This window comes from Pyrgilauda ruficollis, unplaced genomic scaffold, assembly GCF_017590135.1.
Source record: "Pyrgilauda ruficollis isolate IOZ18807 unplaced genomic scaffold, ASM1759013v1 scaffold40, whole genome shotgun sequence".
NCBI classification, from domain to species: domain Eukaryota; kingdom Metazoa; phylum Chordata; class Aves; order Passeriformes; family Passeridae; genus Pyrgilauda; species Pyrgilauda ruficollis.
In genome coordinates, this window is record NW_024525490.1 from 3,928,685 (window position 1) to 3,944,261 (window position 15,577).

A 15,577-nucleotide genomic window follows, 5' to 3' on the forward strand; every position below is an offset into this window, starting at 1 on the left:
TCAATACTGGGATAACCTGCCTTTCAGAGTTTAATCTTTTTGCATTTTTGGAGAGCTGTTTAGCCCCTAAATGTTCAATATCTTTCAAGAGTTCACTGCGTTCATTATATCCTTCACATTACTTACATCCATTTAAATTCCTGGCCTCAATGATATCCTCTAACAATGAGATCCGCTGTCTTAGTGTGAAAATGTTGCTTTTATTTGCTTGTATTTTGCTGCTTATATTTAATTGTGTTATTCTACTTCTATCATAAGATAGAGGAGATGAAAGCCCTTCTCTGTCTCTCATACTGAAATCACATGCATAAAAAGTAATTTATATAACAATTTTTGTAACTAATTGATTTGTAATTCACTTCTCACATGCATTTCTCAGCTCTGCTTTTTTCCTTTTGTAGTCTTTGTATTTTACTCTGTTGGCTGTATTTCCTGGTACTTTCTTGATTAGATCTGCATTCTGTAAGAGTGCAAGAAACTGGCAAGCATTCTGTCTTCCTCAAAACTGGAAATGAATATGTGCATAACTATTTGATTTAATTTCCCGCAGAAAAGGAAACTTTGAGAGAATGGAGGGTACCTTCTCTTCTACCATCAGGACAGCTTCCATCAGTTGCTGGACTTCTGTCCACAGAAGTTTGACAGATATGAAAGATTGTAACCAGCTTGATTCAAGCAGAAAAATGTTTACAGGAATTTAAAACCTAATGAGTTTTCTGAGTTCTGCTCCAGAAAAGAGGCAATGAAGTTATTAACAATCTAAACCTTCATTTCAGTTTTACTTCTGCATCCTCAGTCAGTTCTGTAGGTTGCACATGTACAACAGTTGTTATATTTCCATAAAAATTAGAAATGAAAAAATATCAGAAGAAATTGGTGAGATGGTACGAGATACATAAAAAGTGAAGGAAAAGATAAGTGCATTGGGTCAGATACAAACCTTCATGTGCTTTTGTTCTCTTGTTCTCAAGGGGAAGTTCTCAATGAAAGTTTGATAATGGAATAGGAATCTGGTTCATCTTGCCCAGCTAGTTAGCAGCACTATAGACCTCAGCACCCCGTTCACAAAGACAACCGCTCCCTTACTCATACATAGGCCTCTTTTCATCAGCCTGCATGGTGAGAGGTTAAACTGAATGGATGTACACAGAGACCTGAACTGTCCTTACCATAGCACCAATACTGAAAGATGGCTTGGGTGTGCTTAAGAACCATGCTGAAACTGCCTGTGGTCTCTATACCAAGGTAATGAAGTTGTAATAATAAAATACAGGACGTACACTCATGTTAGAAAAGTGTTGATGGGAATATGTTTCACTACTGAAAGTGGAGATTGCTAATCTTCTATATTGGAATGAGCAGAAAAGGCACAAAAATCTTTGAGGTCCTAACCTATACAGTTCACTTGTCAGTTTTGAAGAGGCATCCCTCTTGCTTCAAGGAGAGCCAGGACATTATCCAACTAGTGAAGTCTTACCTGGTGTCTATATTATAGGGTAAAAATGACCCCCAGATCCTGCAGATACATGTTCTCCAGCCTCAGCCCTACACTGCCTTCATTTTAGCAACTGTTACTATTAGCAAAACAGCACCATGGCACTAGAAAAATAGTGTGCCTGTTTAATTAAGACACAAACACTCCTGTCACAGCTCTGTTTTATTGTGTGGGCATACTTTGGGAGAACACAGAACAACAAGATGCTCTGAAAAGTATTAGAGTTACACTGCTTATTTCAAAGCTGTCTCTGTGCAACCCATTCTGAAACTTCTCAGAAATAATTGTTCAAATCAGGTTTTCAAAGAAATCCAGAAGAGTTGTCTCCCAGATCACGCCTTGACTAACGTTCTGCAGCAAAACTATCTGCTGAATAATAGCAAGAGTTAAATAATATAACTACGTCCTTGAGAAAGCAACTGGAAGGATATTCTCTGCTTGAACTAATGTGTATCCAAGTAGGCTGACAGGGCTGGGGTGGTATGTACTGAGCTCTGGCATCTGAGGCTGAATGATGAGGTAAAGCTCCCTCTCTCTTGCCAGAAAGCCTAACATTCCATTCCATCTTCTTTTGGATGCCATTTCCAGGTGTGAGATTAAATGGTAGAGCTGCAGTGTTGAAATTGGTCTGAAATGAATAGTGCTTGTAGGGTAAGCAACACAAATCTGCAGCATAACTAGAAAATTGTCCCTTGTTCTGCATTAGGATTAAGTGATGCCTGCAGCTAGGTAGCTCTTGGGTCAGAGATGTCAGAGTCAGACACACAATGATGCTATTTGAAAATTCCACTATACACCAAGGTCACATTAGCATTTTCAGATGTCAGTGGCACACTGGGAGCTGGCATATGGCTGATTATCCACCGTATTCTTCAGCTCCTCCTCTTCTGAGTTCCTGCTTCTCACATCAGTGGGAACTTAGGCAAAATGCATTTAACTAGACTAAATGCCCCTGGTTTATTAATTCCTATGTATGCATGTATGGAATACTGATTCAGATCACTGAGTTTCAACTTTCCTACCTATTATCACTTTATATACTATGAAATGTGCTAATTTTTCTTTTAGCCCTTTGATAAAAACATGAAATAGTGAAGTGCCAAGGATCTGGTTTCTCTCTTCACCTACCTAATATGTAGTTGCAGAGGGCCAGGACCTCTCCTCAGAGGGCCATAGTGAAAGTGGAGCAGACAACAGGCACAGGCTGCAGCATGAGAGATTCCAACAGGTATCTGCACTGAAACAAAGCCTGGAAGGAGCTGCTGGAAATGTGCTTATATATAATTTTCTCTGCCCTCCACAGAGGGCAGACGGCTTGCAAGACACGCTTCCACTTAGGCGCTCGGAGGTTAACCACGCCTTACAGATAAATTGCATTCTCATGCCACTGACTCCAAAAGTAGTCACTTGTTAAAACCGAGCATCTGATGCTTAAAGGTTTGAAGTTGCTGCAGAGGCTCTGTCCCTCAGGTTCTTCCCACGGCGGGTGTACTTTTGGGGCTCTGTGGCTGAGGATGGCTCCGGGATGCATCGCCTCGCTCCAGCCAGAGCCCACCGAGGGCCCCTGCGGAAAGCGCAGGGCCCCACCTGGGGGCAGGAAAAGTAATGTCAGGCTAATTCCATGCCCAGAGCTCCCGAGTCCCCGAAAGGGAATCCGAGGACACGCCTACTACTCAAATTTTTCCCCAGCAGCAAATCAAATAGCCTTTCCTAAGAGCAAGGCTGGGTTCCGAGTGCAGCTGCCTGGGAACCTCTCTGCACCCGCAGTGTCCAGGCGCCCTGGTGTCCATGTCCTACACGCCTCTGGAACGCGAACTCTGCCCTCTTGGAACTCAAAGGCGTGGCCAGCACCAGCAGGTCCCAGTGATCCCCGCGATCCGCTTGGAAACCCGCTGAGGGACCAGCTTTTTAAACCAGGCACGGCTGTACGGGGCATTGGTTCCAGCGGCGGCTCCGTGAGGGGAGGCCGGGGCTGCTCCAGCCGGACACGGCCGGTTCCAGCCGGATCCAACCGGCCCCCGCAGGGCGCGGCTGGGCCACGGCCGGGGCGGGAGTGGGAATGAGTTGAACAGGCGGCCCGACACTGCACGGCAGAGTGCCAGGGAAAGAGTGGAGAAAGTGCGTGCGAATGCACGAAGGGAAGGAAGGGAGAAGGCAGAGGAATCTGGAACAAAGGAAGGAGGTTGAGTCGGGGAAGAAAAGGTGTGGGAGGAAGGTGTTCAACTTTTTGTTTCTCACCAACTATATTAATTGGTAATAAAGAAATTTTCCCCAAATCAAGTCTATTTTGCATGTGGTGGCAATTGGCAAGTGACACTAAACAGGAATATCTGCTAAGTGCCTGCTAGAAGCAGCGTTAGGAATCCTCCAGTCAGTCGACCTGGCTTTTTTTTTTTTTTTTTTTTTTTGGTTCGTGTTGCTATACTCAGGTGAGAAGTGCTGCAAGAAGCATGCAGGAGACTTGAAAAATTCCTATGAAAAGCTAATGCTTCTTTTGCACTTTCAGATGGGCTTAAACAAAGAGTAGAGTTCCACTGGAATTAACTGCAATCTATCAAAACATCGGGAAGCACAATGTAAGCAGAAGTAAAGGTCCCATACAGTCATCAGAAACCATAACTTGTACTAAATCAAATGTCCTGTACTTGCAAGTAAATCAGTGAGAATTATCCCAGTGTTTTCAATGGAAATGAACTTGTCATTCCATTGGTGGAGTGTTTTAAACCAAAAATAGTTGTATAGGATCACAACCCTTACCTCCACCAAGCATAATTTACTTGGCTATCAGAATGATGCTCAGGCTGATTTGTACATAAATAGGTCTTACCAGAGCAAGAGCTGAAGAAAACCCCTGGTCCTTCTTGGAGAACAAATCAAAACTGCCTATCTAACACCTAAGTGATTTGTGACAGGTAAGAGTGAAACAAATATTGAGGTTACTGTGAGTTAAGTAATATTTAGCCAGGAATGATTGGGCTGGCAACACTGAGAGACATAGGAGAAACAGCAACAAACATCTACATTTTACTTGTTTACCACAGTCTTGAAGGCTGGTAATAGAACTGAAGAGCTCTAATGTGTTATAAAAGCATTACTGAAGTCAGCTTACACCCTAAATAATTACTGCTAGAATGCTTACCAGGACTCAAGGTTGCTCAGTAAAAAAAAGGTATTCTGTAAAAGACTTAAATTTAAGCTGATTTCATCCCTAGTTTGCCCAGAATATGGAAGATCACACTAACAGTTTGCAAACCTGCTGCTGTTGACATAAGATTAGAAAGTAAATTGACAAACCTGCATGGGAATATATAAGGAGGTTATCAGACAGAGTTAACCCACAGCACTGTGTAGCCTTGCATAAGCAAACATGGCTGTAATTTTGTATGGAGAAGTCCTCACGATGCATAAACACTTATAGGTATTTTTAACTTCACAACAAACCAAGAAGAGAAGTAAAAATAAACAAAATTTTAAGTTCTTATCAACAATTTACTGAAATATCAGGAAATACACCATCACCTGGGCCTTACAGGGTATGTCTACATTAGTGGTCTGGAACAGGAGGGTGTTTTAAAAATTAATTTCTTAACTGTGCTTTGGCTCCCATCATAGTGTGATCTTGGAGTGTACAAACTGGATTCTTTCTGGATGAAATTAAACTGGAAAATGTGCTTCAAGAGTGCACCAAATGCTGTTTAAGTGACATTCAGTCAGTCCACATAACCACTCTTGAGCTATGCTCAAGTTAACCCTGTCCCAAACATACAGGCTTCAGTGCCAGTTGTTCTTCTGCTCACATTCATTGCTGTTGTACCACTCTATTTACTAATAGGAATAGCCATCAGCTGTTAGGCTTATCACCAAAAAGTACTGGCAGAGGTATCTGCTGCATCTTTGCTTGTGGAACTCCTGAACAGCATTACACAACAACTTTCCTCAGTTTGTGGAGAAAAAGTTCACTTAGCAAAGGAATTATGATCAACAACTACAGTGTTTTCCAAACTTTTCTAATGAACTAATGTGACATTAAACCAAAGACTGAACTGTAATTGCAATTGACATTACATTAGCTGATAAATTACTGTAGGTCAATACAAATTTTGTATGCCTGGCAATGAGGGGAAAGTGTTTGTAGCACTGAAAACTTCAATTGTGCTGAAGCTGGGGAGTCTGACGAGCTCTCAAGTGGGGAACTTGTTCAGATATCAGACGAGTGTACTTACTAGATCCCAGGGTCAAGCAGCATGTTATTTCTCAACCCAGCTAACACAGGAATAAACCAGGGCCATTAGAGATTAAGCACAAGTCTTTTCTTGTAAGCCATGTCATTAATGTAGAACTATAAATAACAAACATGAAACACCAAGGTAACATCCTGCAGATCAGCTTTTCATAACCTAAGTGCCATTTTTTGAAGTGATTAAAACAATTTTAAATTCCTTTGTCTAGCTGTCTGTGGAAACCATATAATTTAAAAAAAGAGGAAAAGAAACATTTTGAGTTTGGTTGGTACTAGATAGGAGCTATATCAGGTTTGTGTAATGGTTTACTACCCCTCCTTCACATCTCCATTCTCTTGTTTATAAACACAAACAAAATATATCTTTCCATGAGGCATGTGGTTTAACAATGACCCTCCTCATATCAAATAAAAAGAATTTATCCTCCAGGAAAAGTAAAAATTATGTTTGCAAGCCCCAGCTTTCATTCACAAGACAACAGGACAATGTGACTATATAAAAAGTTTATTTGATTTGTCCTCTAGATAGAGCAGTTAAACAAAAACATCATTTGGCAGTCTGTTTATTTCCTAATTCAGTAATAAAAGTGCAGTTTAGTTATAAAGGCACAGTGTTGACATTTAGACAAGTCACTGATGTCCAGCAGAACTGGCAGGAGAAAGACCTCACTCCTACTTTCTTTAAAAACCACTTGTTTCATTTGCCAACAGTGATATTAAAGAAGAATAAGGGCCTACATTGGAAGCAATCATCATATAAAAATCTGATCTGGATCTAGAAAAATGTCCTCAGAAACAGCACGACATACTGAAGCTATCAGTCAGCAACTCACATTTCTCTTTTCTGGCTCTTCCACAGTCTCTAGGAAGATGGTGTGGTTGTTGCCAAGTCAGTTGCTTAAAATTACCAGAAAAAATCTTGAGATGAATTAAGGAGAAAATAGGCTAGTATTGAAGTGTTATAAAAGATACCTGCCTGCTGTATTTTGTGTGATTGCCCATTGAAACACCTCTGGAACACCCCTTCGCCTTCCTTTGCAGCGTAATTGGACGTGTGCAATCTGGCAGTTCCCTTACAGCCTGCAGCCAGGCAAACTAATTTGCTTTTATATCATAATACATGCGGAGAACTCTCCTGACAGTCTCTACATATTTATCATCAGGAACAGGTTTCCTCTGGCTTCCCGGCTCAAGAAATTTCTTGATGGCGGGGATGTTGCTTATCCTTGCTTTAAATGCCTAAAAGGAAAACAGTAAATACATGGTATTTAAAGAACAGAAAACAACACAAGAAAAAAACCCTATTTTACTGATTTGTGTAACATCCTTTAACAAGCTGTATGTGGAGAGAAATATGGTTTCAAGTGTGGATGAATTTTACTCCCACTAACTTAAATCCTTTTATTTTCCACAGTAACAAATGAGCCACTGTCTTGTATTGATATGGGATGAAGTGTTCAGTTATCTGTGGTTTCTAATATGTACATCACTCAGGTTGTTCTTGTGATCCAGGAAATATCTTCCACTTAGCAGTATCACAGAACTGGTGAGAGTCAAAAAAAGGGAGGGTGCATTTCTTCAGATGTGTACAGGGGTTACTCCAGAAAATAAGTTTCTCTAGATGAAACATCTTAAAAGGCTCTTCCTAAAGCAGGAAAAGCAAGACTACAATGAAAAAGTAACAAATGTTTGTGGAATTATTTACATAGAACAGACTTTGAAATGTAATTTATCACATTTGTAGCCATATGAGCATCTTGTTAGTGCAAGGTACCTGTAACTGAGGAAAGCCTGAGAGCACATCTGACTTCTTCTCTTCTACCATTAAAATGGCTTCAAGAAGATGAACATCTGCCCAGCTAAAATTGTTGCCAACAAGGAAGTCCTGCCCATGGTCTTTCAAAATCTAGAAATGTCATAGACGAAAACAGGTTGGATAGCCAGCTGAGGTTCATGTTTTCAAAATTCATAGGCACACCTTCTTTGACAACACTATTGTCTCCTTTTCATCCTTCTCTCCCATGCAGCTAACAGGAGGAACAGGGGATATACCAGCAGTCCCAGATCATTTTACAGCTGAAATCTAGAATCCCAGAGTTTTTCTTACCAATCCTTTCTTCCTACTGCTCTAGGTAACCTTGTGTACTAGACTGTAGGGTTAGATACCTTCTTGGTATTCACATCTTTCAAGTCTAATTTATCTGGAATTTTTCTATACATTTTTACAGCTTCAATGAGAAAACAGAGTATAAAAGAGAGGTGATCAGCCTAAAGCATTAGGGCTAAGATGCAACAAGTGGAATATAGGGCAGAATGCACCCTGGCAACCACCTACAGGAGACCTTGCAAAGCAAAAAACTGTTTTCTCTTTAGTATTTAAAATGGAGAGGAGCTATTCCTGCTAGATCATCCTGTCCATGCATATTAATTTCCATTGAGAGTACCTCTTGGGTCCTATCTCTCAAATTATCAGTTACAGAAACAGCAAGATTCCAGTAAGGCTAGAAGTCAGCAGTGACAGCTGTATATTACTGTGTTTACAAAAACCCAACTGGGATGTATTTGAAATGTTAAAGAAAGAAGACAATTAGCACTGCTTCTGCAATGCAAATTACTGTGGTGGGGTTGGCCCTGGCTGGGTACCAGAAGTCCATCAAAGCTGCTCTATCACTTCCTTCCTCACCTGGACATGGGGAAGAAAATACATTGAAGTCTCTTGGGTTGACCCACCCCAACAGACCTGATACTGCTCTGAATCCCCTCCAGCCAACAGACAAAATGGATGTTCTGGTGTAAAGTACTGCACTGACATTTCTGTTTCTGGTTGTGGTGAAATACCCAGTGTTCCCATTGTTATCCCTCCAGAATCAGGGAAGAAAATTATCCTCCTCCATACCTTTTCATACACTGGGAAATACCTGCTTGTCGCCTTTTGAACTATTAAGGCACGTTGTTTCTCTTTATCTTCTGCTGATAAGAAAGGGAACATCAAAATGAAGCCCATAAGGTCATCAGTTCCTCCAACATACATATCAATCCTTAAAACCAAAGCAAACAAAAACCTTAAATAGAAGGCACCTTCCAAAGCAGAATTACCTTGTATTTGTTTTAGGATAGTAAACATTGAATATCCCGTCCCCCTGTCATGGTACCTTCCCCCCTGCCTACTCCTTTCCAGGCTGCAGTGTGATCTGACAAATGCTTTTTTAAGCAATCTCAAACACACCCTCTCATGGAAATGATTTCTGCAATTAAAAAAATAGGTCACAGTGGGAGTCTTGTAGTGATTTTGGCTCTTTACTTGCTTCACTGTGCTGGCTTAAACAGGATTGCACAGAGATTAAGTGTATAACTTTGGTGTTACCAGATCACTTCACAATCACCAAAGAAACACACAGCACCACACGGAGTCATTCCCAACTGACTTAATTGGATGTATCCCACCATCAGAATTTCATCCAAAGTCCAAGTAGTGCCAAATAGATAAATAATGAGGTTGGAAGTCTGTACCAAGTTCTTCATCCAGCTAAATTATCAATACAGCAGTTCTTCGGATTGTCCCTTTCCCAAAGCTATCAGAGCAGGTTTTGTACTGTAGATGGATATTTAAAATGCTACATACTGAGACAGCCCCATCTTTCTTTTTTTTTTCTTCACAGACACAACACCAAGATGTAATTTCATATGTATGTTATTTCACATGAAACCAATAGTTTTTCAACAGCTTTTAGCTGTTCTTTCCCCAGCTCTCAAAGATCTAAACCACGCACTTTTTACAGTGCAGTGGGACATCATGCAACCACAGATAATGTCAATGACAGCTCTCATTTTGCAGCCAAAAGTTAGAAACGAACCATTTCTTTCCAGAGTTTTCTGGTTACAACAGTAGTTCAGCATCTACATGCCAGTCACCTCTCGAATACCTGTGTCAGGCTGTATTAATCTTTCAGTAAGGCACGATAAAACCATGACTCAAATATTTTTATGTGAAAAGTAACTGAGTTAGAAAAAAATCAGTTGGCTTGCATCTAACTGTGGCTTCTTAAGCTCTGTGCAAGTTGTGAATCACTGAGGCCCACAGATGACTGTGCACAGGTGTGCGTGCAACTATGCAGTTAATTGTAGATGCATCCGAACTACTACAGTAAATTCAAGAAGAGTAATACTGTTACATACAAGGCTCTCTCCTTCAGGTCCTTCCCATAGAGGTTGTACTTTGCTGCAATGTAGCTGAGGATGGCTCTGGTCTGCACCATCCTCATCCCATCAATCTCCACCATGGGCACCTGCTGAAACAGCAGGGATCCACCTAAAAGGACAGACACATTATTCGGCTGATCTAATAACTCTGTGTCATGTTTCTCGCTGTCTTCAGAGGAACACTGCTTTTATGATGAGCTTTCTGTGGATAGCCATTGTATTAAAATGGAGTTCTTCCATGCAAAAAACAAATTACAGCGGTGCAGACAAATTAAATTGAAAAATACAGTTATTGTGGGTTACCATCCTTTCTTTAAAAAATATTCACTGAAGTTTTAGTCAGGACTGTGTACAGCAGGTTTTGAAATGAAATTGAAATGCAGTGGAGACAATCACACTAAACATCTCAACTGAGTAAAAAGTGTCTACTTCCAAACAATGTAAAAAAAATTCTGTTCCGTTATTCAAACAGTATTTGAAGCAACGTCAGATTCACAGATTTCTCTCTTATGACCAATCTTTAGGATATATCAGGACATAACATGAAATTTTGGGATACATATTTTCTGGTTACTGAAGCCCTTGATTAAGCTTGTGGGACCAGGTGGGATGCATAGACAAATGGAGAACAGAAGAATGCAGAGGCCTGGCAAACCCTCCAGGCTGGAAAGACACTCCGTTTTTCGTCTGTCCACATGTGGAAAAAATCAGCCTCTGCAGCTGCTCACAGCTCTCAGCTTTACTCTTCTGTGTGGAAAGGAAGACACAAAGTCTTCAAAGACTTCCCGCATCTTCTCTAAGTCTGGTTACACTTTTCTTGAGGTTTCACGTGGACTCACCTTGCAGGAGTTTCTCATACTGGTCTCGGGTTTCCAAAAACTCTTCTTCAAACTGACAAAAGAGAATGAGGAAGAAGAGGAAATAAGAATCTTTCCACATTTCTAGAAAAGACAAACTTTTAAAGCACCATAAAAGGAAAAGAATATACATCATGGTTCTTTTCATTTCAGATATGGCTCTAAGGGAGAACACACCAAGGACAGAAGTGCTGGCAGTATCTCCTGGGCTGTCACACTTGATAAATGCTGCTAAGAGCAACCCTAGCAGAAGAACAGGCAATAAGAACTGGAGTGAGGATGGTTTGTTTGGTATTAAACAGGCAATGCAATGTGTAACAAACAACAATACAGTCTAGGCCGTCCTTAAGATGCTTTCTGGAATGTGGAAGAAAATCTACTGTGTGGTATTTTGATTTGGGAGCTAGACAGGAACAAATTCTTCAGAAGTTAAAACAAAGCTTTTACAAAATAGTGTGCAAGTAGCAAGCCCTGCAGGAAGTTTGATACAGATGCATGTTTCAGACACCTGAAGATTAAACATTCACAAGATGAGAAACAAAAAGATACAGAATTGCTGGTGATCAGATGGATGTAGTTACACTCAATATGGTTGAGGATGCTGGTCCAATCAGTGTTGCTTATGGAGAAACTGAGTTCAAGATTAAGACACCAAAGTTTGACATCTACGTGTGTGTGTTTGCATGTGCCATACATGTCTGTGATCAGTGCACAACATGGAGACTAGAAAATGGTTGATGTTACCAATCCCTAAATGCCTTGCTCAGTCAGCCTCTCTCATAAGATCTGTGCCACTCAGTAATTAAGATTTGCTATACTAGAGAAACCCCAGAAGATCAGGCACATTAACACACTGCCAATGTTCAACCATAGCAAGTATGATCACAGTCTAAAATTTAGGACCCAGGTTTCTGCTTATGAGAAGCTGAGAAAATAATATTCCATGGAAAAAATGTAGTAATTGGTACTTATCAACAGCTTTTTTTTAAACTTGAAAAAAGAAGATAGAGGGACTTAAAACATAGGAACAAATGATGGAGGGAAGCAGACAGTTCTGTCTTCTGCAAGGCCTTCAAAAAAAGACTGGTGGTCTCTTTAAAAAACTTGTATTCTGTGGCTCAGTACACAAGTAACTGTATGTACTGTAACAGCTTATTGTGTAAAAGAGGGCACTCAGAGCAAATACTAGTCCTTTGTGTCCTGAAACTGTATTACCAGTTTACCACCAAGATGGCCAGCAAATGAATAAGTAAATTATATACCATTAGAAAAAATTAAAGTGGTATCTTCCTTCTCCATTTTACCCAAGTACTTAGAGATTTCTAATTTCCCTACACATGTGGTTCAATTGGTTCACTTCACCCTGCTAAGTTTCATCTAAATGATGAAAGCTTACAGCTTATTATGAAGGATGCAGCCAGTGGAGTGAAATATAAAACAAAATAAAAATATAAAACAAAATATAAAACAAAAATCTCTGTGTGAGCATTGAACTGAAAACAGGAAGACTAGAGAAAACGAATTGCTGTTCTACTGGGCAGAGATAACACTTGTTATGGGAGGAACACATCTTTCAGCTCAGCAGGTCTGGCTCAGTAATCAAGTGCTTAATTAAAGATTACACATTCTTGTGTTAAGCAAGTGTTACTGCTTACAGTGTCACTGCTCAGAAAACATGCAACATGAAGCCATGCTTTTGTGTGCCTGAAGTAAAAGTATTTAATTACACTGAATAGCCCACATTCATTTACTATTGCATCTTGGGATGCCTTTTCTTTTTTGACTAATAACATGTGATCTGCCTCAAAGACAAGCCTACCAATGTGCAGCTAGAAGTTAAAAACTCTAAAACAAACCTCGACCCCAGCTGCAGCCAACAACCAACGAATCGATTCCATCTTGCCTCTTCCATCAAAGTAGTAAAGTTTTGGTTTTGTGGACATGACTTCAAACTTTCTGTTACCTAAGAGTTATAAGAGATAGTAAGTTAATAATTATACAAAAACCTGATGGCAGCTGGAATAATGGTTCACAGGTCAATCACACAACAAAAATTTAAGTTAATGTTTGGTGAAATATTTTAGCAAAGTTTCAGTCTAAACTGATTTGATTTTCTTGCTGCACAGTCAAGTCAAACTATTTCATAGACTTTTCATCCCCCTGAAATTCAGGAAAAATACGCATCAAGTTGCTAAGTAGGAAGTAACAGAAAAAAAATTAAAAATCACCACAAAGAAAAACCTGAAAACTTTCACAAAGTAGAAGTTTTAGCACTGAAGTTACACAGACACCACTAAAAGCCAAGTCTTGATCAGAGAGAAGAGGCAGTAAACTGAGTTTCCAAAACTGGCAGACCTTGTATCAGAGAATCTAAGTATCTAAACATTAATTCCACACGTTTGGATGAAGCATGGGAATGTACTTTTAAGCCTCTCACTTTTTTTTTTCCTAGCTGTGGTGATCCAGCAATCAGTAGAAACTTCAAAAATATCACAATACTTGATCCAGGATCAGTAGAAACTTCAGAAGAATGGCCTGTTTCTTCTGTAATAATCCAGATAAAAATACAGAGTTTCAGAGTGTTGCACTACTTGTCCTTCTAGAGGTCACATTTCTTTCTATTAATAAACCCTGTTGCTATGCAAAATTTTGTGGACTTTTCAGATGATCCAATGCTGCTTTGCAAGCAGCATTTTGGTTCTTTAATGACTTCATAAATGAGGCTATTAATTGTTATTTTTTTTTAATAGACTACTGTTTAGGCCTCAGCAGGAACTGGATTCCGCTGTAGAGCCATAAGCCAAGAGAGCAATCACATTTAATCATACTCGCATTTCACATGCAGAACTCCCTTATAGCAAGTCCTTGCTGCAACTGAGAGCTGTTTTCCCTCTGTAAGGTGATTTATTGTCACTTCAATCCACAGTTCAAGTAATTCTGGAAAAGAGGCTCTTGGCATGTGAACAATAACCTCCAGTTTCCAATGTTCCAAGAGCTCCTTCATAAGCAGAGGGAAAAAAAGACCTTGGGCATGCACAAAGTGATCTGCTTGTTAGCCAACAGGCATGAAAAGAGAACACAAAATATGAGACTGCATCAGGTCATGGGAATTCAAACAAGCCAGGCTATTCCACCCCTGCCTGCTCAGGGGCCTCCAATTGCTCTCAGGTAAGTGACAGGGAACTAAAACATTGCCAAGTGCTATCTCTACCACTGATAAATAGAGCAGTGAATTAGAAAAGTATCACTGTGAACCACACAAAAGAACAAAATTAAACAGGAGCTACTTGTAATACAGTTACATTCACAGAGAAAAAAGAAAAAAGCCAAAGGTGATTTTTAACTTGTAGTTTAAAAAAACCAAATAAACAGAAGAGTCACTCTGCCTCAGTGCCACTTCTGGAGACCTGCTCTTAGCAGGCCAGTGAACAGGTCACAGGACATAAGCAAGTCACTGATGCCCAGCACACCTCAATGCAGAACAGGAAAAAGGAAGGTAAAGGCATGGTGGGTGCTTCTTTTATAATACTTTAATATATTTTTAAATACAAACTTTGAAATGAGCTGTAGCATTCTAGGTTCAGGTTCCTAGGACTGAGCCTGCTATGCCATATGAGAAAGTCCAACCTGTGAACTAAAATCTGATGGAAAGAGCACCTTGGTGATGGGCAAAGAGCTTGGCCCTTCTCTGCCCTTCATCGGAAAGAGGTAAAATGGCAATTTGCAGCCAGGAGCCGCAATTACTGGTAGGTTGTTGTCCATTCCCCTCAGCCTGACACCTCAGCTGGAAAATGGACTTTGTGAAAAATCTGCTCCCTTACTGTGATTTATGAAGACTCATGCACGCAAGGAGAACACGGACCAGAAGAACCTCGGTGAAGAGGGCAGGGGAGCAGCCCCGCAGACGCAGGGCTCTAGGGCCCGGTTTTCCCTGCCTGCATTCCGCAGCCCAACAGCGCTGCCACTCTGCACCCGCAGCACCAACCCGGGGTGCTCCCGTGCTCAGCGTGTGACAGGCAGCAGCCCCGGGGCCATCAGCTCCCACTCCTCCCGGGGACAAGCCCCTGGCAGGCCCGAGATGACGAGCGGTCCGTGCTGTGACACGGGGAGCCCGTGACCGGGAGCGGACCCACGGCTGAGGCCTGAGCCCGCCACAGACTCCCGGCTCCCTGCCTCACCTGAGCCAAGCGACCACAGGCACCGCTCGGCGCGGGAAACAGAAAGAGAGAAATCCCAAGGGCCCGCATTACTCACACACACGGAGGGTTAAGCGGGGATGCCGAGCGAGCACACGACGCCCCAAGACTGAGCACTCCTGCCGGCCCCGCCTGCGGCCCTCCCCGCCCAAGCCACGGGACGGCGACGAGCGGAGCAGCCGCCAATGGGAAGCCGTAAATTTGCAAGTTTCGCAAAGCCTTCTGGAAAGGCAGCTCACCACAGAGAATTTCGCTAAAATTTTTAACCGGGTTAAGAACCGGTTTCTCTCGGGTAGTTTTGTCGCTGCAAAGTGTTGATTCCATGCGCTGTGTCCCTGGGTTTTCAGCTGTTTTCACAAACCATGACTTAAAGGGAACCACCAGTATTGAGCTATAAATACCTTCTTGGGAGCGCATGTTGTCTGGATGTGAGGGCGATCTGGCTGCGACATCTGTCACCCCATTGATCGCCAGGGTTGATTCGGCTGATCTGGCTGGCTAGGCGGGTGTCCCCTTCCTCCCTCAACGCTCCATGTGCGTCCCTCCCGAAGCTGCGCGCTCGGTCGAAGAGGACGACCTCCCCGATAGA

The 15,577-nt window shown here is 41.5% G+C and overlaps 1 protein-coding gene across 2 annotated transcripts; it reads right to left on the bottom strand.

Annotated features, from left to right (window-relative positions):
• Positions 1 to 6,224: 6,224 nt before the first annotated feature.
• LOC121358857 (glutathione S-transferase 3) lies at positions 6,225 to 15,131 on the bottom strand. Of its 2 annotated transcripts, none has more exons than XM_041477365.1 (7): positions 15,047 to 15,131; positions 12,649 to 12,755; positions 10,775 to 10,826; positions 9,912 to 10,044; positions 8,632 to 8,773; positions 7,510 to 7,641; positions 6,225 to 6,974 (listed from the first exon to the last, which is right to left on the bottom strand). In XM_041477365.1, exons 2-7 carry the CDS (start codon positions 12,733 to 12,735, stop codon positions 6,831 to 6,833), a joined length of 690 nt encoding a protein of 229 aa, XP_041333299.1. In that variant the 5' UTR covers positions 12,736 to 12,755; positions 15,047 to 15,131; the 3' UTR covers positions 6,225 to 6,830. The 2 variants fall into 2 exon arrangements, with proteins under 2 accessions (XP_041333299.1, XP_041333301.1); XM_041477367.1 differs by lacking the exon at positions 15,047 to 15,131 and adding an exon at positions 14,971 to 14,988.
• Positions 15,132 to 15,577: the final 446 nt, after the last annotated feature.

Coding starts and splice junctions, on each gene's coding strand:
- LOC121358857 (XM_041477365.1), bottom strand. CDS start 12,735: ATGTCCACAAAACCAAAACTTTACTACTTTGATGGAAGAGGCAAGATG. Junction 10,827..12,648: donor TGGCTGCAGCTGGGGTCGAG/GTTTGTTTTAGA, acceptor CTCTTTTGTCAG/TTTGAAGAAGAGTTTTTGGA. Junction 8,774..9,911: donor GACCTGAAGGAGAGAGCCTT/GTATGTAACAGT, acceptor TTTGGTTTTAAG/GATTGATATGTATGTTGGAG.